Genomic DNA, 25287 nt, shown 5'->3' with positions numbered 1-25287 from the left:
GATAGATCGAAAAACTCCATGAGAATTGATTCGTTGGGTGCATTTGTGAAGTTGGCGTTTAAAGTAAAAAAGGAAGCTCTTGGGTGCCTTCCAAAAACACAACTACAAATTAACAGCGGCTAAAAGAGATCAGAGTGGTCTGCGGAGCCCTGCTCAGCCACAGGAAGTGCTTATGCCTTAGATCCATACACTTCCAAAAACACGCTACACAACACACACGACCCTGTGTGAGAAGCCCTGGACATACGGGCCATTTCAGGGTATGAACTATGAGAAATAGATGTTTCTAAAAATGCTTTTCATCACATGACCCAGTAAATTCTTGGGCATTTTTTTGCCATTTATAGACAAGTAGTAGTCATACAATTATACAAAAATCAATGTAAATTAAAAATGGAGGCTTTTAACTTTAATAATAATACATGTCTTGGTCTTTTGCGATTCATTTTGAACAGTTGTGAACAACAACTATCACTTCCGTTCAAGTCTGGCTCCATTTGTGACATTTCATGAGCAATTACTGATATATTCAAGTACTTTTCCATAATTTATTTATTTTTTCCTTAGAATATCCTATTTCACTTGTTTCAGATGTAAAAGGGGTTGCTAATGCTGTTTCTTGTTGAATTTAACATCCAATTTCTGTCATCCTTTGGGACATATTACTGTATTTTTTTTTCTGTCTCAAAGTGCGATTACTGTCCTATAAAATGGACTTTTAAAATTATTGCTGTTTTTCCCCTCCATAAAGGCAAATATTACCGTCATTCCAATCTTATTTATGGTCGGCGACCATGTTTGAACGTCTACAGGAAAGTTTTGGTGTCTCCTGCATCACACACACACATCCGCAGCTGTGCAGGCCAGACAGGCCTCTCTGACCGCCAGCGGGTGTCCGCCACAGAGCCCGTCCCTCCTGCTATATCTGTCGCCACACAGCTCAATACTTAAAAAGTGATTATGGGTTTTGGAGTTATTACACTCCACCCTCCAGGCCCGGCCCGTTCCCCCGTGTTGTTTTCCCTGTGTTTATGAAGCATGCAGGTATAAAAGTTAAAATGAGATTTTACGGCAGCTTATGATGTTGTGTGGCTGATACAAGGAAGGGGTTTCCTGTCTAACACTTCTGGAGCTGTCGAATGAAAGGGAGTCGTTACCTATTAGACAACTTGATTTTTAGGTAAATTTAAAGAGAATTTAAGTGTTAATAAATTGCATTATGCTATCACAAAAATAAATATATTTTAATGTTATAATTATATGCCTTCATAATGTGGATATGGATATAATTATGCACTAAGGGTGGTAACTGTGTACAGTTTTACAGTTTAATTTTACAAGCTTTGTAAAATGACATTGTGCTTTTTGGAAAAAAAACTAATATTGATTTTGCTGCAAATTTACAACTTTTCAATTATCAGTTGTTTAAAGTCATTCTAACCCCTGTTAAAAGTTTTCAGCAAAATTCAATATTAGTTTATTTTTAATACTTTAATATTATTTTTTATTTTATTTTTTTGTTCCTGTACTTGCAAACATAAACCATAAGGTGACAAATAATGATCATGATGATGAAAAATTAAATTTTAACCTTATAAAATTGCTTTTAAAGGGTGAAGATATGGTGTAATAGTTTAATTTAATTTGACATTGTGCTTTAGGTTGGGGAAACTAGAAAATTTAAGGTTGATATTTCTGCCTTTCAGTTATAAGTTATTTACTGTACAAAATTATGTTAAAGTTGATATGTTTAAAAACGAGAGTTTAGCTTAATCGCATCCAAAATAAGTTTTGTTTACAAAATATGTGTGTGTGCTGTGTATATTTATGTATACACACATACAGTATATATTTTGAAAATATTTACGTGTGTGTATTATATTCTTATATTCTATATTATATATAAATATATTTAATATATAAACATAACATATTTTTCTTAAATATATACATGCATGTTTGTATTTGTTTATAAATAATAAATATACACAGTATACACATACATTATTTATATATATATATATATATATGTATGTATATGTGTGGGTATGTGTTTGAAATTGATATTTACTTTTAAAAAAGGGAATAGAAATTGATTGATCTTTTTGTTTAAAAATTCTATTCATCTAGTCATCTATTCTATTCATTATTAGTAATTTTTATGCTGTATGTATATGTGGGACATAAATGGCTCTCATTTTGAATAATGACCGTCTAACAGCAGTAGCACACAAACTTTAAACACCCCGCTTCTCTTTGTCTGACACCTTCAGTAATCTTAGTATTATTATAGTGCACTCGTGCCAAAGTGCTGCTGTGTGTGTCACAGTGGTTGTGTAGCATGAGGATGAGTTATCCTCCATGTGTGCTGCTGAGAGAGGAAGTGCCGTCGAGCTGACAATATACTTTACTTGTGCGAGAGACCCGAGCGTCTGTGTCTTCTCAGCTGTTCAGACGCTGAGACACAACCCTGAGCACATTTGCACAACCATTTTAAACACATTTACCCATAACCCATTTCATTAAGTCATTCTGAAACACAGTAGTTTATGTAAATTCTCTAATGAATTCACTTAAGTAAAAGTTTTTGTTTTGACCCTTTGACCTCAGGCTCTGATGACTGTACGGTGCGTTTCTGGGAGGTCAGTACAGCACGATGCCTTAAGACTGTGGAGGTGGGCGGAGCGGTGAAGGGTGTGGCCTGGAATCCCAATCCATCCATCTGTCTGGTCGCTGTCAGCTAGTAAGACCCGCCTCTTTTTTTCTCATATAATCTGCATCTGAATTTTAATTTAACATTCGTCTGTTTGTTTTGTAACATTCAGTATGTAACATTATTTGACAGCAGATGATTTACAGGATTTATTTTTAATGGGTGTAGAGCTGCAGTCTGTTTAATTCGATTTATTTTAGTAAGCCTCAAGAAAGACCAATTATGGGAATGACAAATGTTCATTTTGGAATTTGAGTAACGTTTTCAAGAACTTTTCTTAAATGTTCCAAGGAATTTAAAGAGTATTTGTAATTAAAAAGCCAGCTTTTTTCATTTGTTAGTTAGCTAGATGGTAAGGAAGGTAGGTTAAATAAATCAGTATGGATGTGCAGATTTAAAAATTCTGATATTGGTTGGTTTAAATAGTTCAAATGTTGTCTGGTAAATAGGTTAGATAAATAGCTAGAATGAATAGATAAACATTAGCTGCATTTTCATTACAGATTTTTGCAAAACCTTTGTGATGTTTTATAAATGTCGAGTAAAAATATTTGAAATTACTGCGTTTCCATTAACCAATGTTATGCAACTCAAACGTAATGTTTTCCTCTGGCAATAAGTCATCCTGACTGATGTTGGTAGGTTTTCGTATATTGCAGCCACTACACCAGCAATTATTTTTAATTGAATGAGACGTAGGTGTGTATCTTTAGCGAAACAGCATTGAGAGCCGCTTCCGGGCTCCGATCAGCTCCGGTGGCCATGTAGGAGCGGTAATGGGAAGGAAAGCCCCTTACACTATAGAGCGGCCACGTATGAAGTCTGTCTTGGAGGTTCTAGTATATTAAAGAATGATCATGTGACTTTTTCGTATGCCAGGTGACCTATAATTGCACAAAAAAAGTGGTTTTCATTGGAGTTTTCCAAAATATTCCTTTTTCATATTGCTTGAAAAACCTGAAAACAAACTTTTTTGTGATTTATATGGGAGATTTTGCTAAATTTGCGTTTTTCCATTGGTTCAATTCGCAATTTCAGTTTGTCCAATCTGAAAAGTAATGGAAATGCAGCTATTCTTATGTTAGATATTGGCTTATGTGGCTAAATAGTTATGGGTGGATGGGTGCTTTTTACATTTTAAGCTTGTTTGTATAGTTCAATAGATGTTAAATACACTAGTCAACATTTAAAGTGGATCAGAATCTTTCATCAAAGTTGTCCTAAAACCTAAAACCAAAATGCGTACTTAGGACAACTTTGAACTTTTTTTGATCCACTTCAAATGTTGACTACTGTAGTTAGCTAGGTAGGCACGCTAGGTAGGTAGGTCAGTTGGATGGATGATGGATGGATGGATGGACAGATAGACAGACAGATGGATAGATGAATGTATAATGGATGAATGAATGGATGGTTGGTTGGTTAGAGAGGTAGAGGATGGATGGTTAAATATGGGTAAATAGGTAGGTTAGATACATGGACTTAGATGGATGGTTGGATAAATAGCTTGTTTTATCTGGAGAGATGGATGATAATTAACATGATGATTGTGTGCAGTGACGATACTGTTGTCCTGTTGAACCCTGGTCTGGGCGACCGACTGGTTTGCACCGCTACGGATCAGCTGATCTCTTCCTATGAGGAGCCAGAGGAAGTGAAGGATCAGCTTGTTCAGTGGGCCGTCGCCGAGGGCGAAGGTCACGAGCAGGGTCACCGCCTCATCCTCAAACACCCTAAGGTAATCAAAACACATACAAACACACCACAACGGTCTGATTATATATTCATAAGAACGGCATCACAATAATCATTAGCAGGTCACATTTCTCCTCTGTTCAATTCGATATTTTCCAGTTAACAATAGAAATGAAAAGTCTTTCTTTCCTTCTCTCATCCCCTCTGAGAGCCTCCGTCCGTCTCTCACGTGAGCCGCAGCCAGAGGCTTTTAACTATTGGCAGAATCCACAAGCCTGTGGTCGTCTTTTTCCTCAAATGGAAAGAAATTTAAGACGCCTCTAGTGTCCAATTAAAACTACTGGAAAAAGCAAAGCAGCGACACGCGTTGGCAGACTGGCAGAGGCCAAGCTGGCGTTAATAACGGCAGTAAATTTAGTCCCAGCTTGTCTTTGAGGTTATAATTGGATTAATCGTCTGTGGATTGACCGCAGAATGACTTTGACCTCTGACCTCCAGCCACCCGCTTTCTCTCTCTTCTCTCTCTCTCTGAAGGCCGTGAGGCAGGTGACGTGGCACGGGAAAGGCGACTACATGGCGTGTGTGATGCCCGACAATGGCAGCAGCCTCCAGGTGGCCATCCACCAGGTGAGCAAACGCAGGACGCAGAACCCCTTCCGCAAGAACAAGGGTCTGGTGCAGTGTGTGTCCTTCCACCCCATCAGGCCGTATTTCTTCGTGGCCACACAGCGCTATGTGCGAGTGTACAACCTCATCAAACAGGAGCTCACCAAGAAACTGATGGCCAACTGCAAATGGATTTCAAGCATGGCCGTCCATCCAGGAGGTATGTAACAGGACGTTTCTGAAAGGGTCACCATGATTTCATTCAAAACTTATTTACTTTCTTTTAAAAAAAAAGGAGATGTTTTGGAGAATCTCCTATGAATTTCCAACGCAACGAAAGCATATTAAGGCTGTCAAATTAAAAACGCAGGGCAAAAGTGCAATCACATTTACTGTTGCTCGACAAAATTTAGTGAGTGAAATCAAGTCGTTTCAATGGAAATTATGTCTGAATGTACTGTGGCAAAGAAATTTCCCTATGCAAATTCTTGAATTTTACATTAAATATTAAAACTTAAATATTCTGAAATGATCAATTAACTAAAGGCTGTTTGAAAAGCAGTTATTTAGCATTTGTATCTTTTTCGTGGTCATTCTTATATAGTTCATCATACACTAGTCAACATTTGAAGTGGATCAAAACCTTTCATCAAAGTTGTCCTAAAACCAAAATACGTTCTTGTCTTAGGACAACTTTGATTAACTTTTTTGATCCACTTCAAATGTTGACTACTATATTTTGATTGTCTTTCAAGAAGTCATCTGAAGCATGTTATAGTTTGGTTTAAGGAACAAACAGAAATTCAGGCCGTAGCTCTCAAATCTCTTCTTTTTTTTTTTTTTTTTGCGTGAAATATAGTTTAAAATTTATTCGATTTATTGTTGTTAGATGCTTCCATCCAAATTGTACATTTAATTTATGCAAAAAAGTGATATCGCAAAAACTATTTCTAAATAACATAGCATTTGCATCGTGAGCTTAAAAGAAAAAAAATTATGTAAATCAAAATTGGCACGAGTGTTATTTTAGTATTATTTATATACTATTATGCTATTCGTTATTTTGAATTGGCTTTTTTTAATTTTTCATTTTAATTATAGCTCAAGATTTAGTAATATAATTTTGTCCTTTTGTCATTTTTACTAGTTTTATATATATATCTATTTAGCTTTATTTTAAGTGATTTTAGTGCTTAAACGTATTTTATTTCAATTTGTTGCCAAGACAAGATTTTAATTTTTAATTTCATCTTAATTTTAATCTACAGAAATAATTTTTAATAGTTTATTAAACAATAAACTATATAACAATAAACCACCCTAATTGGCATAAAAAATACATGTAAGTTGTAGTACAAGTTCTAGTCTCTGAAAAAGCCTCTGTGGCTCTTGTTAAATAAAATGTCATTCTTTTGGCGAACGGGTTTGTTAGTAGCAGATGTCGTATGTCTGTGTAACATGAGTTTTTATTGATTAAGAATTTAACCTGTAACTGTTACCATCTTAGTTTTTGTACTTCTGCTTACATCAGGCTTGCATTTTGGACATTTTATTTGAAACTTGATGCTTACATACAGCATTTGGCTCAAAATTTACATAAAAATAAGCAGATTTAGACTTGACGTTAAACACAATTGGTGTGTCTCCTAAGCAAATGATGTTTCTATTATCATGTCCAAATGAGATTTGAGAGCTACAGCAGAGAAAAAGATTTTGAATGAAAGGTGATTTAAACGTTGGTCTGTTGTATGACTTCAGATGACTCAAATCATATGGATTACTTTAATGGTGCTCTTTTGTCCTTTTGGGAGCTTCAGATGTCCAGAATAGGCTTTGAATGAATGGAAAATATCAGCTTGGAGATTTTTAAAAAATACTTTGTGTGAAGAAGTAAGTCATTGGTTAGGAATGAGATGAATAAATGAGAAGAAATTCATTTTTGGGTAAACGATTATGGACGTTAACCTCTTACAGTAACCTTTGAAATGAAAACTGGCAGCATTCTTCAGCCTGTTACGGTATGTTATATAAAAGTGAGTGTTTGTTTCCCTTATTTTACCCTTTTCCACAGGCGACAATGTGATATGCGGTAGCTACGACTGTCGTCTGGCCTGGTTCGATCTGGACCTGTCCACCAAACCATACAAAGTTCTCCGGTGAGTCAGCACAAGCAGGTTTTTATAATTTGGGCCGTCTGGGGCAGACTTGAGGGAAATTGTTGGTAATGCTGGGCTTGTCAAATAAATGAATGTCTCCTTCTGGGACTTGGAGCGGTTCTGTGTAACGTCCCTCTGCTGTCGGGATGCTGACGGGTCTGTCTTGTGTCTCTGTCCATACAGACATCATAAGAAGGCTCTGAGGAGCGTGGCCTACCACAGGCACTACCCGTTGTTCGTGTCCGGCTCTGATGACGGCAGTGTCATCGTCTGTCACGGGATGGTCTACAAGTGAGTCTGATCGTCTTCCTGTCCGGGTTGTGTTTTACTTTTCCCCACTGTCATTTAGTCTGCTGGGTTCTCTCTTCTTTGATTTTCTAATCCCTCTCCATTCTTTGACTGTGTTTTAGCATACTAGCAGGAAATATTAAGCCTTCTGTGCATTATATATGCCGTAAGCATATGGATATTATATCTGGGTTAGCATTTGCAGTATACAGTAGAGTATGTTTCATGGAATACTGTTTCCCACAATGCAATGTGCTCAACTTTCCATTTCCAGTGTAACAAATGAACTAGAAGTAGTAGTAGATGTAGTGGTGTCCAACGATTAATCGCATCCAAAATAAAAGTTTTTGTTTACATAATATATGCGTGGGTACAATGCATATTTATTATGTGTGTGTATATATATATATATATATATATATATATATATATATATATATATATATACACACACTTACAACATATATTTTGAAAATGTTTACATGTATATATTTAGATTCATATCATTTCTATTATATATAAATATATTTAATATATGAACATAACATATTTCTGAAATGTATACATGCATGTGTGTGTATTTATTTATTTATATATATATATATATATATATATATATATATATATATATATATATATATATACATACATACATACATACATACATACAGACATACATTAGGGGTGTGCTCAAAATATCGATTCTTAGATACATATCGATATAATAAAAAAAGATACAGTATCGATATTCTAGCCCTTAGTATCGATACTCCGCCCAGCCATTAGGGGGCGCAGCGGCGCCCGCGAGTTTCAAAAAAACTCATGGAAAATGTTAAAGCAAGATGTAGCATTTAAGTGATTTCATAGTGAAATATGTTATGGCAGTAGTGTCACAAAAAAGAATTATAAGAAGATTTAATAAGAAGTTAAGAATAATAAGAAGAAGATTTTGTGCTTGTGAGAGCTCAGACTGTACCCTTGGAAAGTTAAATGTTGACTTGTGGTAATTTCCAGATTAATACAATTTGTGTACAATTAATCAGAGCACTTAAAGTTGCAAATATTTAAGCAAAATGCACTTTGTTATAATGCACTTTTGTCTTCAATAAATTGAAGAAAAATGCAGAGTTCTGTTTGAGTAAATGTGTTCAGCATTAACTAATTGGCTCTGGCCCATGTATTTTTATTGAATCGTATCGAATCGTGTCACATTGTATCAAATCGTATCGAGACAGCTCTGTATCGAGGTACGTATCGAATCGTGACCTGTGTATCGAGGTATGTATCGTATCGCCAGGTTCTCCAAGGTATACAGCCCTAACATACATACATACATAATAAATACACACAGCACACACACACACATTATGTATTCAAAAACTTTTATTTTGGATGCGATTAATCGTGATTAATCGTTTGACAGCACTAATTAGATGTAATTTATAACGTCTTTCTCGACTCTGTTTCAGTGGACTGCCAAAACTCCGATTTGAGGTCATGTGACAGGAAAGCAGAATAAAATAAATAAATAAAAAATAAGCAGTATACAGTATATGCTATGCTGTGCTGTCTTTAGTATGGTAGTATTTCATTTTGAACTTGATATAATTTTGAGCTGTTAAATACTAATGTAGTGCATATTGTACAGTTTGTGCACTGCCCACTAATTTAAAATAATATATGAATAAGTAAATAAATAAATATATGGTGCTGACTAGTTTAAATCTATAAATGTTAATAATAAAATAAACGAATGAAATAAATATAATAACATTTTGCAGTATGCAGTGATAATATTAAAAACATAGTTTGTGTAATGCTGGATAATTTAAATATATACATTTTAATAATTAAATATATAATAAATTAAGATATTACAGTTTTTGCAGTGTGCAGCGAAAAAAATAAAAAATGTCATATCTATGTGTATTGCTGGATAGTTTAAATATACAAATATAAATAAATATATTAGTTATATGCAATAATAAATACAAATGTAATATTTGTGACTGCTGACAACCACTTTAAATAAATCTTAATAATATATAATATAATAATATAAATATTTGAAATCTCATGTTTAATTCAGTGAGTTGCATCCAGTCATAATCTTTGAATTAAAGGTTTGTTTTTATTATCTAAAGTGTCTGAAATCTCTTTACACAAACATGTAAAATCTGTCAGCATTTGCTCACCTTCAAGTTGTTCCAAACCTGTATAATTTTTTGGGGGTTTTGTTGGACACAAAAGAAGATATTTTGAAGAATGCTGATAACCAAACAGTTACCAGTAGCCATTGACTTCCATAGTATTTTTTTTCCATACTATGGAAGTCAGTTGCTACCGGCAACTCTTTTAATTTGCTACCAGCACATTGGAATAGTAAAGTCAAGTACATTGTGGGAAACTGCAGATTGTGTGCAGTGTAATCTGGTTGCATACTACACATTTTAGTGCATATAGAAACCTTGCATACTGCATAAATAGTGTAATATGCTGTTCTGAGCATGGCCTGTCTCTCTAAATGTTGTGTAGTTCTCTCATGTCTGTCTTTTCTTCTCTGTCTGTCCATCTGTTTCTCTCGGGCACGTGTCCAGTGTATCTTCAGGGGTAGACTGTCATTCCTGCAGTTTGGTCAGGGACGCTCTTTGAGCGGAGCTAATGATCCGTGTACGGTACAGGGCAAGCGAGATCTGGATGAAAAGCCTTCATCAGCTGGCCTTAATAGATCCCTTTATACTCAAACTGAGGATGTCATGTTATTTTACCACTTCTTTCTTTCCCCAGTCAAACTGTTGATGCATATACAGCAAACCATATTTCCAGAATTCACTGTTTTATGGCCTTCAGACAGTTAGAAGAAATGGCCAACAGATTTTACCACGAAATTTGGGTAGAGAAAAAGGAACTGTTTTTGTTGGGATGGGAAAGGATAATTGACTAAGCTAAAAAAATAGTGTAGATATAGTAAGTTAGACTAGATTAGTGAGGTCTGTTAGCAGTTTATACATTTTATTGTGCGTTTTTTTATTTGAGGTTTAATATTGAAGACTTGTTGAATGGTTTTATTTAGTTTTGCCATTTTTCTAATTGAAATGCATCTTTGATAAGCAAGCATACTAACTTTTGATATATTTTTGTTAGAAACGATTTGTGAATTGTTTAAATGGTTACATTTGTAGTCAAAATGACTTTTTTTACAAACCATTTTGACAAATATTAGTTTTTTTACTCTGTATAAATTATTATAGTGTTCAAAATGTTATAATTTAATACATTTATTTAGAAAAAATAAAATAAAAACAATGAAATTTGTGCATAAGATATTTTATGTAAAAAAAAAATCATGATTTAATAATTAAGTCTGTGCATGAGACATTTATTATAACATTTATTCAGTATTCAAATTTTATACATGTGATAATTATTTAAAAAATTAACTGCACAATAATGTTAATTTATTTAAATTTTTAAAAAATGTACAGATTTGGGTTTTATTAATTGACATTAACATTTAATACTGAAAACATACAAAAATTTATTCATAATTTTTTTTTTTTTTTTTTTTTTTTTTTTTTTTTTACAATAAGACATTTAAAAAAATTATAGTAAAAAATGTAATTTTATATTTCAAAATTTAAAAACCTAAAATGTATTTTAAAGGAAGCTCAAATAAACGAAGGCATGGTAAAATGTTCCAAAGATGGTTTTAATATGACCTTCATTTAACAAAAAAAAGTTTGAATCTGTTAGGTTTAATAAAAATCAACTTGTGTGTCATAAAAGTGCCTGTAGTTGAAGAAACATCTATTGGCAGAAAAGAATTCAGGCATTTAAGAGCTGTTATAGGAGCCAGACTTCATGAAAATCGTTATTCAGAGCCAGTTGTGTATAACACTAACCTTTCTAATATATCTGTGTGTTAATCCTACAGTGACTTGCTGCAGAATCCTCTGATTGTTCCGGTGAAGGTTCTGAAGGGTCACACCATCACTCATGGCCTCGGGGTCCTCGATGTGACCTTCCACCCAACCCAACCCTGGGTGTTTTCCTCAGGGGCCGACGGAACAGTCCGTCTTTTCACCTAGAGAACAAAACGAAAACAGCCCTCCATCGGGAGCCGCGACCTCAAGCTTTCTCAACCAGAAATTACACGCCAGTTACGACTCGATGAGGTTTTTTAGACTTGCTGCTCTCTGAGGACATTGACATGTTGCTGGCAGGAATCAAGCGCCTGATCTGATATTGAACATGTCATTATAATATGTGTTTTGAGCTATGTTTTGCCTTTTCTATGTTAGAAGAAAATACATCCAGCCGCTCGTAGATTCCCACAGGACTCGAGTGCAGCGTTAAAAGAGAGACAGGTTTGGTTTCAAACCCAAAACTGTGTGTGCTCGGAAAGGCCCGTTTCCGTATTGGGCTGTCAGTGCCCCACAGCAAATCAAGCCCAACCGCTAATCCTTGGACAAGCAAGCTGAATTTGAAATGAAACAAATGTCCAATGTTGGGCCTTGCCAAAGGAAACAAGACATGAAACAAAGCTGCAGACGTCTGTCCTTCACCTTCACTTACACCTCTTCATGTTTTCTTAAACCACCTTCTGAAGCGTTTCATCCAAAAATGGCGCTACTATCGACTGCTACCAGCGTCAACGTGTCACTTTTTCTTTTTTTACCTCTACCTGTTCAGTTGTGAAACCTTTACCAGTTGTAATTCAGAGACCAGTTACTTTTTAATTAAACATGGTGTTTCTTGAAGAGTGTTTGGAGTTTGTTTTCTCTTTCTCTTCTGGTTTCTCGCCACAGGTCAGCGAGGGTGATTTTCAGGACTCCTGAATTATATGCAGCGAGGGTCTGGGAATTGGTTTAGTTTCCTCTGCTGAGAGGCCCAGACGCCGCTGATCAGACGGCATTGTGTGTTATAGATCATATTTCGTGGAGGCCGTCCACCTGCGGGTCCTTCGCTCAACTCCAGACATCGGTCTCAAGGCCGTGAGCCTCTCTGTGTGGAGATTGCAGTCCTTTGTTTATTTGCCAGCACTTCCAGGGATTGAAGTGTTTGTAGGCCAGTGTAGATTAAATAATATTATATCAGATTACAACACAAAATTGCTTACCAAGCATGAAAAGTATTGTAATATTTTATGTGTTATTATTTACATTGAAATACCTCCATTCTCCAGTAATAGGAGTGTTACTGTGCAATGTTTATATCACAGTGATGGTGTGTTTCATTGAGTTATATTTGCTGGAAGTTTAGTATAAAGTGGTTTATATAACCATATTTTTTGATAATTCATGATTTAAATTGTTTACAAACCAAAAAAACAAATGACCACTGAAAACAAAGATGCTTGGCAGGTTTAAGTTGGTGCCCAAACCCCCTCTAAAAGCTGCCAGCAGAGACCAGTTTAGGCTAATTAGACATGTTTTTAGGGAATTCTTAACAAATCTTCCTTCCAAGGGTGATGTAAAAAGAAAAGACAGAAAACTGGTTGTAATAAGAATAGTCACGACTCAAAATACTGACTAAATGTGGCACATTTTAAGCAAAATGTTGCTAAATAGCTAGTTGAAGCCAGCTTTATTTGCTTTATCACGTAAAGTTCCACTCTCTTTTCTGAATATGTTTGTTTGTCTCTCTCACGTGTAAATAATGTTTAACAGCATTTCGGATACATCTACCACAGTATCGGTTCAGTACCGACTCATCTTGTTCATCGAATCTTGAACGACTCGTGTCTTTAAAGCTATTGTTCTATTTTTCAATGGCAATCCCTATTTATGTCCTCGTACACAATCTTTGATCATGTACCAAATCACAATGCAAGATACATAATGAGAAACAAAGAATTTGTTCGACTTCAGAGTCCCTAGCTAGATCATTAGTCACGTGACAGCCGCAATCTGTGGTATTTTATCATATCACACATTTTTATCCAGGAAAGTGCTTATTCTTTTCTTTCGTGCTGAATCAACATTAATTTTATGGTCACTGACAGATTGCCAACCAGATGACCAGTCAGTGCGGAGTTCGTCCGTCGATCAGTTCAGCCAGAGTTAACGTGCGCCAAGCCAGTGGAGGGCAGCGCGCGCTTCTAGTCCTGGAAGGCGGCCCCTCTGTCTGGATATTATTCTGTTATATGATTAGCGTCCAGTAAGCCAGGCACATTCTGTTTTGGGGATGTCAGTTATCTAAAAATAACTTAAGAAACAGTCATTGTCAGCGCTCCAGTGGTTTTCCCTCAACTCTACAAAAACATGAATGTGGTAGCAGTAATTCAGCGGAGCGTGACTCCTGTGCTCATGGAAAGAGACAGAAGCGTGATACACGAAAAATATGCCTATCTTGGCGATTATATTTAATGTTGCTAACCAGGAAGCATGGCTGACTTTTTGCGAAGTACTGTGGAAAACTGGCTGATGAATTTAGTAGAGAAGGAAGTCTTTCGTAAGAGTACCAGTTGTTTAACAACTGTCATGAAGAGAGATGCTTTTTGCCCTAAGATGGTGACATCTACCAGCAGTGCATAACTGAACCAGGATAGCCAGTCAAAACTTGACTAATCCACAGAATGGATAAGTTTACATGCAGTTAAATTTCTGCCGGAATAAGAAATAATAATTTGTCTGTTTAAAAAGTCATGTAAAAGCTTTAAGGCCCATTCACACTGTAACCATAATCATATTACCATCAGCACCTGTTATTTGAACCCTGCAGTATGTGCCTTAATGTCATAGTTCACCCAAAAATGAAAATTCTGTCCTCATTTACCAACTCTCAAGCTGTTTCACACCATTGAGTTTCTTTCTTCTGTTGAGCATAAAACAAGATATTTTGAAGAATGTTGGTAACAGAACAGTTGAAGGTAACCACTGACTTACAGTGGGTACAGAAAGTATTCAGACCCCCTTAAATTTTTCATTGTTATATTGCACCCATTTGCTAAAATCATTTAAGTTCATTTTTTTCCTCATTAATGTACACACAGCACCCCATATTGACAGAAAAACACAGAATTGTTGATATTTTTGCAGATTTATTAAAAAAGAAAAACTGAAATATGACATGGTCCTAAGTATTCAGACCCTTTGCTTAGTATTTAGTAGAAGCACCCTTTTGATCTAATACAGCCTTTTTGGGAAAGATGCAACAAGTTTTTCACACCTGGATTTGGGGATCCTCTGCCATTCCTCCTTGCAGATCCTCTCCAGTTCTGTCAGGTTGGATGGTAAACGTTGATGGACAGCCATTTTTAGGTCTCTCCAGAGATGCTCAATTGGGTTTAAGTCAGGGCTCTGGCTGGGCCATTCAAGAACAGTCACGGAGTTGTGACTGCCACTCCTTCGTTATTTTAACTGTGTGCTTGGGGTCATTGTCTTGTTGGAAGGTAAACCTTCGGCCCAGTCTGAGGTCCTGAGCACTCTGGAGAAGGTTTTCGTCCAGGATATCCCTGTACTTGGCCACATTCATCTTTCCCTCGATTGCAACCAGTCGTCCTGTCCCTGCAGCTGAAAAACACCCCCACACCATGATGCTGCCACCACCATGCTTCACTGTTGGGACTGTATTGGACAGGTAATGAGCAGTGCCTGGTTTTCTCCACACATACCGCTTAGAATTAAGGCCAAAAAGTTCTATCTTGGTCTCATCAGACCAGAGAATCTTCAGGTGTTTTTTAGCAAACTCCATGCGGGCTTTCATGTGTCTTGCACTGAGGAGAGGCTTCCGTCGGGCCACTCTGCCATAAAGCCCCGACTGGTGGAGGGCTGCAGTGATGGTTGACTTTCTACAACTTTCTCCCATCTCCCGACTGCATCTCTGGAGCTCAGCCACAGTGATCTTTGGGTTCTTCTTTACCTCTCTCACCAAGGCTCTTCTCCCACGATAGCTCAGTTTGGCCGGATGGCCAGCTCTAGGAAGGGTTCTGGTCGTCCCAAACGTCTTCCATTTAAGGATTATGGAGGCCACTGTGCTCTTAGGAACCTTAAGTGCAGCAGAATTTTTTTTGTAACCTTGGCCAGATCTGTGCCTTGCCACAATTCTGTCTCTGAGCTCTTCAGGCAGTTCCTTTGACCTCATGATTCTCATTTGCTCTGACATGCACTGTAAGCTGTAAGGTCTTATATAGACAGGTGTGTGGCTTTCCTAATCAAGTCTAGTCAGTATAATCAAACACAGCTGGACTCAAATGAAGGTGTAGAACCATCTCAAGGATGATCCGAAGAAATGGACAGCACTATCCCTTTAAAGTTTGTGTTATGGCCGTTCACACCAAGAACAATAACTACATTACCGTCCACACCAACATGCGATGGGTGTGTGCTGCAGTTCTATCATATGATGCTTAAAATGCTTAACAGCCTGATTGGCTGTTAATATTTTTTTTGCTCATCTGCTGGAAAATAAATTTTGCGAAAGTGATTCCACTTTTTCGGGAAAAAAGGTACAAATGCTGTAACTGGGGTAGTACCTTTTCAAAAGGGTCACCTTTATACATTGTTTACTCCAAAGGGTGCATGCAAGTACGTCAAAGGTACATATTAGTACCTTAAGTGTGCATATTAGTACTTAAATGGTACATATTTGTACCTTTTAAAAAGGTACCACCCCAGTGACCACATTTGTACCTTTATTTTTCCTGAGAGTGCAACAATATTGTTTCTTTGTGCTGTTATTGTTGGAACCTCTGCTAAATGTACAATTTTCTTTTTGTCCGTGCAATGCAAGTCAGTTTGATCCAACATTGCTTTGGGCTCTTTGAAGCTAATAAAGTAACGGTGGGGACACCACATAAGACGCACTTCTCCATTATATCATGTTTCCACTCTTGAAATTTTCTCCTAAAACACTCAAGGGCCTGTTGACTAAACCACATTTATCAATTAACACTGTGAGTAGTCATGGAAACAGCGTAATTGATTGCAGCTGTCCATGTCCGTGCTTTTTTCCTGCGGGTCATTTATATCGTTGTGCATGCGGAGGAAACATAAAATTACGTTTAATCAACGCAAAGGGATTTTCTTAAAATTAACAGTTCAAGTACAACCAGAGAGGCCGTAAAGTGTCTTGATTGACAGGCCTGCATGAGGATCGAGAATTCTGGGGAGTAAAGAATGACGTGACGGTGCGTGGTGCCCCCGTTAATGCTCGTCCAGACACGCGACACTCATTCCAAACCCCAAAATGGCACGAGACACATTTCAAGGAAAAACCTCCAGTCTGCGAGATGACATCACAAGTGCTCAGGAGGACCGGGGGTGACCTCATAATGACTTCCTCCAGTCGGGCCCCTCTTAGTGGGCTTGTCAGACGCTCAGCGTTGACGAGACATTAGAGAGTGTCTGCCCCACCATTAAAAAATGGTATTTTACAAGCTCCACTAGACAGTGGACAGTAAATGGGGTTTTGTTAAATTCAGGTTATGGACAGAAGTTTCATGAAGTGTTCCGTATATTTTGCATCCCGGCGCTCCGTAATTGGAGTATGACTTCAGACGGTGGCATTGAAACTGTCTGGTAAGAAACCCTTTGGAGGCTCTGGATGTCTATCATGGTGTGTCTCGCCCACAAGCCTATGTGTGTGTGTACCTGTGGTTTTCCTGTCGGTGAAACCCAATAACAGTCCCATTGCATCATTTTGAATAGTTTCAGGAGAAAATGGATGCAGTCTTGGCAGTCGGCAAGTGTTTCCATTGCTTTCTCCGAACCGTTTTCCTCCTCTGCTCGCCCTCCCCACAGGGAAAACGGTCAAAACAAACAGCAAATAGTTGGTGTTGAGAGACTTGGGCACTTGGAAGGCCACATTCCAGCATAAGTGGAAAAAATTAGAGTCCCTGCCGGATTGCTGCAGCTCCCGGAGGCTTTGATTTACTAAGTTAATTTGGGATAGCCGCTGAGAGCTGTAGGATTCCGAGCTGGCGAGTAACAATGTTGTCAGCAGGTTTTCTTCGGAATGCCCCACATCAAGAAAGCTCTGACCTGAAACTCCAGCAGCCCATCTGAACCAGCAGCTGTGCCAGTTTTCCAGATATACGGATGGGTTTTTAACTCGAGTAACCCACGAGGTAACCACTAAAGTGAAGCTTTTCACTTAATGAATTGGCATCTTAAATTGTACCCCACTACCAGTCAGATTATTAATAAAAATTATTTTTTTTATTGTTTCCATCCACTTTCATTATGAGGAGCTACGACATTCTGCTAAACATCTCTTTTTGTGTTCCACAGAAGAAACAAGCGACAAAAGGGTGAGTAAATGATGACAGAATTTAACTTTGAACATTAACTGTCCCTGTTGACCACCTGTTGCTCATAATGTATGCAATGTTTGATCATGTTTCCATAAGTTTGGCTATATTTAGACTGGTGTTGTACATTATCAATTTAATTCAGTTCGCAGTTATTTGTAAAAAAATGTACAATACCATTTCATATTAGGGGTGGGCAAAATGACCAAAATCTTATGGCACTATAAGTAATTTAATTTCATGGTAATGATAAATGTCACAATATAGATATTTTTGCTTTAAATAAGGTGTTTTATGATATCTTGTCACCAGTGTCAATAACACAAAAAAACTAATACTAGCCTAAATTAAGACTGAAGACAAGTAAACAGTCAGCAAATAAATAGGAACAAGAAACTAACTGCAAGCAATAGGACAAAAAACTACAGCAGAACAAATAAGAAATGCTACATTGTAAAAAGTAATCAAATTTCTAAAAACACTGCATATTCTTCACTGTCTAAATTAAGTATTTCTTCTTATTAAAGTGACAAAAGTGATTTAGTTGAGAGAGAAATTAGAGATTTTCTCTCTTTTGTTGTTTGATTAACCTAAATGACAGACAGCAGGAATATCAGGCTGCTGTCACTATAAGAGCTGCCTGAATCTAATAAACTGTTACACATGTGTTTTCTTTCTCAGATGTTTGCTTTCACTGAAGCCTTACTGTGTTTATGAGGATATTTGCAAAGATGGGCATTTTGCCTATAAATTGGCAAAAATAAATCTGTTCAATACTCGTCCGCTCTATGAGCACCATCTTCACGTGTGTGCGAAATGAGTTCTCTTTCACTGCTGACTGCTTAAAATCACTTGTTTTTTAACCACAATGCTTAAAAATGTGCAAATGATAAGTTTTCATGACCACATAGCACAGCAACATCACATGAGCATGTAACCTCGATAGAAACGATAGTCTAAAATCTTTACCTGTTGACAAATTTCTACCGATATATTGCCCACCCCTATTTCATATCATATCAGTGCAGCTTTACAGAAAATGCATGTTTCAAATATGATAATCAAAGCCAGTGGTGAAGATATTGTTTACCAAATTTGACCTAACTGAATATTTAAATGATTCGGATAAATGTTCCACAGAAACGATTCTGTTACTCAGTATTCCTCTAACTGAAATTTCCACTAATTTCAGAGCCAAATGATGACACAACCTGCCCACAATAAACATACCACTTCACGGACTTTGTTTATGAGTGTTATGAGTTTTGAGGACATATTTTAACATCCAACTGTCTAAGCTGCTTTTGATGCAACGGTCATGTTATTCAAATATATAATGAATAAAATTCACCGCAATCAATTTGCACAAAATATTTGTAAACAAAATCATTTTATATTAGACAGAGAGTGAAAATAAAGTCAAGCCACTGTAAAATGTGGCAGGCATGGGAACGGTCCATCAGCTGAACATTCTGCTTTACCGTACTGCTTGTTTCCATTCTAGACAATTTCATTGATTGTAATGCAAACAATCTAGTTGTGTTTAGTCTTGGTAGACCGAGTTGTTGCTGAAAACTTCACTTGGCTACCAGTAAACATCTGCTTTGTGAACAGATTGACCACCTGCACTGACACCCTGTCAGTGGAAAAGAGGCTATTGAAAGAACCTGTTACCTTATTTGCTCAATGTGTTTACATGCTCAAATATTATTTCAGATTAAATGATTGTTTAATTTAGTAGATTCTAGTTTCAGTTAGGCTGGAAAATAAGAATTTGAGATGAAATTTCAGCTCAAATATTTCAGGCTAAATCATTGTTTGGAGAAGTTTAGAGAAAGATCTCATTTGTATCCTCCAAAGAACAACACAACATGTATGTAGACATTGCACAAGCTCTAAAGGAGTGAATATTTTCAGCTCTAAGTGCAATGTGGACATTGAACCTTAATTCCCAGAGCCTGAGCTCTCCAAATAACCCACTCCAATTATACGTGAAGGGAATATATCCCAGAGCGAGTGAGGTTTTTTTTTTACATGGAGTCGTAGCCTGAACGGAGGAGGATTCTAGAAGGATTGAGTGTACCAGCAGAATAGTCTGTCAGTTTTATTATACTGGCTGAACATTGTGACTCATGTCAAACATCTGATCCTCTGGCTTTGAAACCTAATTATTCACATTTGATGTTAGTGAAGTGCTGCATGTAAATGATACCAATGCTGGATCCCAAAGCCTTAAAGTCAACATGAAACCAAATTGAGTTGGTCTGAACACTTACTGTGAACGATTCATCAGTGAATGTTGGTGTAATACTGTAAGAAAATGTAACAACGACTTAAGTTTCAGCTAACATCATTACTTCCTCTTATTTTTTAACTTTCAATCATATTGAGCCACTTAAGACATATTATGAAGTAAATTAGTTGGGAATGCATTTTCTAGTTGATCAGATATTCCGAAGGTAATACTTATACTACAAACCCGATTCCAAAAAAGTTGGGACACTGTACAAATTGTGAATAAAAACAGAATGCAATGTGGAAGTTTCAAATTTCAATATTTTATTCAGAATACAACATAGATGACATATCAAATGTTTAAACTGAGAAATGTATAATTTTAAGGGAAAAATAAGTTTATTTTAAATTTCATGGCATCAACACATCTCAAAAAAGTTGGGACAAGGCCATGTTTACCACTGTGGCATCCCCTCTTCTTTTTATAACAGTCTGCAAACGTCTGGGGACTGAGGAGACAAGTTGCTCAAGTTTAGGAATAGGAATGTTGTCCCATTCTTGTCTAATACAGGCTTCTAGTTGCTCAACTGTCTTAGGGCTTCTTTGTCGCATCTTGCTCTTTATAATGCGCCAAATGTTTTCTATGGGTGAAAGATCTGGACTGCAGGCTGGCCATTTCAGTACCCGGATCCTCCTTCTACGCAGCCATGATGTTGTAATTGATGCAGTATGTGGTCTGGCATTGTCATGTTGGAAAATGCAAGGTCTTCCCTGAAAGAGACAACGTCTGGATGGGAGCATATGTTGTTCTAGAACTTGGATATACCTTTCAGCATTGATGGTGCCTTTCCAGATGTGTAAGCTGCCCATGCCACACGCACTCATGCAACCCCATACCATCAGAGATGCAGGCTTCTGAACTGAGCGCTGATAACAACTTGGGTTGTCCTTGTCCTCTTTAGTCCGGATGACATGGCATCCCAGTTTTCCAAAAAGAACTTCAAATTTTGATTCGTCTGACCACAGAACAGTTTTCCACTTTGCCACAGTCCATTTTAAATAAGCCTTGGCCCAGAGAAAACGCCTGCGCTTCTGGATCATGTTTAGATATGGCTTCTTTTTTGACCTATAGAGTTTTAGCCGGCAATGGCGAATGGCACGGTGGATTGTGTTCACCGACAATGTTTTCTGGAAGTATTCCTGAGCCCATGTTGTGATTTCCATTACAGTAGCATTCCTGTATGTGATGCAGTGCCGTCTAAGGGCCCGAAGATCACGGGCATCCAGTATGGTTTTCTGGCCTTGACCCTTACGCACAGAGATTGTTCCAGATTCTCTGAATCTTTGGATGATATTATGCACTGTAGATGATGATAACTTCAAACTCTTTGCAATTTTTCTCTGAGAAACTCCTTTCTGATATTGCTCCACTATTTTTCGCCGCAGCATTGGGGGAATTGGTGATCCTCTTGACTTCTGAGAGACACTGCCACTCTGAGAGGCTCTTTTTATACCCAATCATGTTGCCAATTGACCTAATAAGTTGCAAATTGGTCCTCCAGCTGTTCCTTATATGTACATTTAACTTTTCCGGCCTCTTATTGCTCTTATCTTTATGAGATTTGTAAATTATTGCATTCCTTTTTTATTCGTAATTTGTACAGTGTCCCAACTTTTTTGGAATCGGGTTTGTATATTGCCAAAAGTATTGGGTCGCCCCCTTCTAATGAACATGTTTGACTACTTTATTTGCAGACCTTGAGCCAAAAACTCATCACCAAACATCAATGACTTGTATAGACACTATAAGGACAAAGTGTTGGGACACCCCGTTCTTTAGAACAGAAAAAGGCACTAACAAAGATGGAAACATAATTCATGCATTTAAAAATTGTATTTCCATCTCTGTTGCAACAGTTTTGGACGTGTCTAAAATGACAGTACCCTTATGTACAAGTCATTGGTGTTTGGTGATGAGTTTTTGGCTCAAGGTCTGCATTTAAAGTCACACCAGAGGTGTTCAGCTGGGATCAGGGCTTGGCTTTCTGCAGACCAGTCAAGTTGTTCCACACTGACTGAATCAATCATGTCTTTTTGAACCGTGCCTTATACACAGGCACTGTCATGTTAGAATAAAAAAGGGTCCTGTCCAAACTGTTGCTATAAAATCAGAAGCACACAATTTCGTAGAATATCATTATATGCTTAAACATTAAGATTTGTACTCATAGAAATTACTAAAGTAGTCAAACATGTTCATTAGAAGGGGGCGACCCAATACTTTTGGCAATATAGTCTATCTAAAAACTGCAAAATAACACCCCAGCAGTTGAAAAATTTCATTTCGTCTGGCTTTTATTGTAAGTAACAGTGATAAAATGCTTTACCAGGTGAGCTTCAGTCATGTCTGGGTCAAACGTTTACCCACGCGAGTGCATTTGGCCCGTCAATAAGGCTTCGGTCGTGAATATGACAGGCTATTTTGTTGCAGGACTTTCAGGAGGAGAGATGAAGCTTTTACGTGACCGAATGAGAAATCCGAGCCTGAACATTTGGTATGTGAAGCCAAAGATGGATGGATGGTTCTTTTTGCATTTCAGTCGTTGAGTCATTCCAAACGGTAGCAGCCAAACACATTATTGACACAGTGAGGGCACATTAATATTTTCCTACCATCTCATTTGAGAAACTTTGTTGTTCTTTTTTGGAGTTCCTCTGCCTCATCATGACCACAGCTAAGAGATGAGGCTTTTTCACTGGAATCTGGAGGATTGCGACTCCAAGCCAAGTGGTTTTCAAAAGGGGTCTGGTCCTGACGCAGAAATGCAACCTGGTTTATTCGAGAAATCAATGCAGTCACTAGCTCAGTGTTAATGTATAAATAAACCAGTGTAAATCTCCTCTTAACCACACGCCAGCTCTCAGACAGAATTCTTTATGTTGTGGGCCTTTAACAGATGCTTGTTTCCATATATGGCTCGATTTATGCTGGAAACTAAACTCTTCTTTAATCAAAGATCCTTGAAGTTAAAATGGTATTTGCACCCCTTTGTACTTCTCTAATATGACCTTTTTGAATAAAACAGGTCATTTGTAGCATGGGCTTTATTTGATTAATTGTAAGATTGTATTATTTTTATTTTTAAATGAACTGGTTTCATTTTATATTTTATTATTGTTTTATTCATTTACTTATCTTGGAGTAACATACACTCCTGATCTTACTGTGAATGAAAGTAAATGGATGTCATGTTGACTGAAATGGCAGTGAAAGTTATTTGAAGATGAGGTGATTGTAGTTCCAGTCTTTAAGTGCTTATATTATTGATTGTTCTTCAGTGTGTCTTCTGCTGGGATGCTCAGATCACATCGATGTAGCAGAACAGTATCCAGCAGAGGCTGAACTCCAGAATCTGTCCCGGGCCAGACTGTTGTCTCACAGATCTTCAGTCTGTCCATGTTGACAATGGAGCCCTTCTTCAGCTTTGAAGACTTTGGCAGATGCTCCAAAAAAAGGGAACACATTCCTGTTCTTTTTTTTTTTCTCCTCCTCTTCTTATTTTGCAGCTTTTGTTTATCCTCCTGGAATCCAGCAAAAGTTTGGAATGTAAGATATATATTTTTAAATTAAATGAATTAAATTAAATAAATTTTATATGAAGGCAAGACCCTATGTTTGATGTTGAAAAAACATTAACATGTTTTAAAAAAATATATTTTTTTCTGACTATTTTTTGATCAATGATTTGATTTAGTTTGTAGGCTACTTTCTGATATATGACATCAATTGTGTAAAAATTGGCAAAAATATAAATTCCCTACCTTATATGTAGCGACTTCTTTTTATATTAACATGTATTTGGGGAATAAAGAAAATAACATATACATCCATTATAACCATTTGTTTTAAGATTTTTTGCATGTTTAACTAGTCCAGCTGTAGTGTCTTGCCAGCATTTGAAAACGTTCTCTACGTCCTGATGTTCCTAACAGAAGTGTCTTTCTTCTAAAAGAATCAAAATCAAAACTAAAATCAGTGTCAATGAAATATAAATAATTACTGGTATTATATTATGATAAATACAAAACACCTGCTGTTCCTCCCAAATTCCCTGAAATAATTTATCAACTTTTTAAAAACAAAGAGACATTGTAGTCACATCCAGACATTCGGTATCTCTGAAGAGCGCAAGATGACTCTTAAACGGACTTGAGGACTTGAAACTGGCATTTATAACCTTTGAAATGCACTAAAATCAAATGTCCACATAAATGAATTGCTGAGTCCCGCAAGGTTTAAAGCACAGTAGAGAGAGCACAAGAAATGATGGGAGAAAGGGATCAGGAAATGTCTCTATAAGCACCAAGGCCCAATGTGCTCTAACCGCTTGGCCACGTCTCTGACGTTAAAGACCGCTAAAGAGTATCAAAAGAGGGCAGCCAGATCTGATCCTCCTTGACCCCAATTTGCCGCACCTGCAGAAAGCCAAACGCTGGGAGTTTACGGCCGTTTAATTGGAGGGAAAACAGCCCTGTGAACTGCTGGCAGCTGCCTTCATTCAGATCTGTTACAAATTACTGCTAAATAGAGGAACCTTTTTCATTTTCCCCACACATGTGCTTACAACCCCGCGATGACATCATGGCACTCTAGCCGTGCAGACAGTGGTGGAAGCGAAACCGCACTGAAATTGAGTTGCCTGAGCTAATTTAGAGAAAAGTAAAAGGCTGTTCTCTGGTTACTTTAAGCAGCACATTTGATATGAAAGGGGAAGCTTTGAAGGAGAGGCCCGTCGACGGCAGTCTCTTATTATCTGGACACGCACTGACCCGTGAGTGTGAGTGTGTGTGTGTGTTTCAACAGAAGCGCCAGGAGACTTTCTCACCTACTCTGGCGTGAGTCAGGCTGCTTTCCCATGTGTGTCTGAGTTTGTTTTTCTGTGATTTTTAAAAGTGGTTTGCTGCTGTTTTTCAGTATGTGGTTGATGATGCAATTTTGGCCATTTAAGAGCCTCGTCTAACCAAATAAGTCCTGTAAAGATAAAAGCCACAACAGATATTAACTGTCAATCTAAACAAATCTTAGTGGATTTAAAACCTGTGACATTTATTGACTAATTTTGTTGTAATACTAAGCATGTTTTTTAAAGAGATGGTGCAACCAAAAATCTTTTACTCACCTGTATGTCATTCCTAACTTGTTTGACTTTTATTTAGTTCAAAAGGTGAACTCCCAATTCGATGGCACTGGATGGTGACACACTTTCAGGCTCAAAAAGTCATAATTTAGTGAAAATCTTGTTGCCTGTCATAGACCTCCATTGCGCTTTCATAAGAATTCA

General features: G+C 37.2%; 1 protein-coding gene across 1 annotated transcript in view; it reads left to right on the top strand.

Moving 5' to 3' along the window:
* The window catches only part of LOC306885125 (ribosome biogenesis protein bop1), an 89246-nt gene extending 77030 nt beyond the window's left edge, over positions 1-12216 (top strand). The window contains exons 11-16 of the mRNA XM_079441471.1: positions 2611-2743; positions 4271-4451; positions 4943-5234; positions 7086-7170; positions 7354-7461; positions 11393-12216. Coding sequence (XP_079297597.1) covers positions 2611-2743; positions 4271-4451; positions 4943-5234; positions 7086-7170; positions 7354-7461; positions 11393-11546 — 953 coding nt within the window. The 3' untranslated portion in view covers positions 11547-12216. The remainder of the gene's footprint in view (positions 1-2610; positions 2744-4270; positions 4452-4942; positions 5235-7085; positions 7171-7353; positions 7462-11392) is intronic.
* Positions 12217-25287: the final 13071 nt, after the last annotated feature.

The sequence above is a fragment of the Barbus barbus genome, assembly GCF_936440315.1.
Source record: "Barbus barbus genome assembly, chromosome: 19".
In the NCBI taxonomy this organism is placed as follows: Eukaryota; Metazoa; Chordata; class Actinopteri; order Cypriniformes; family Cyprinidae; genus Barbus; species Barbus barbus.
The sequence above is the reverse complement of the archived record's forward strand: the minus strand, read 5'-3'. Positions and strand labels throughout refer to the sequence as shown.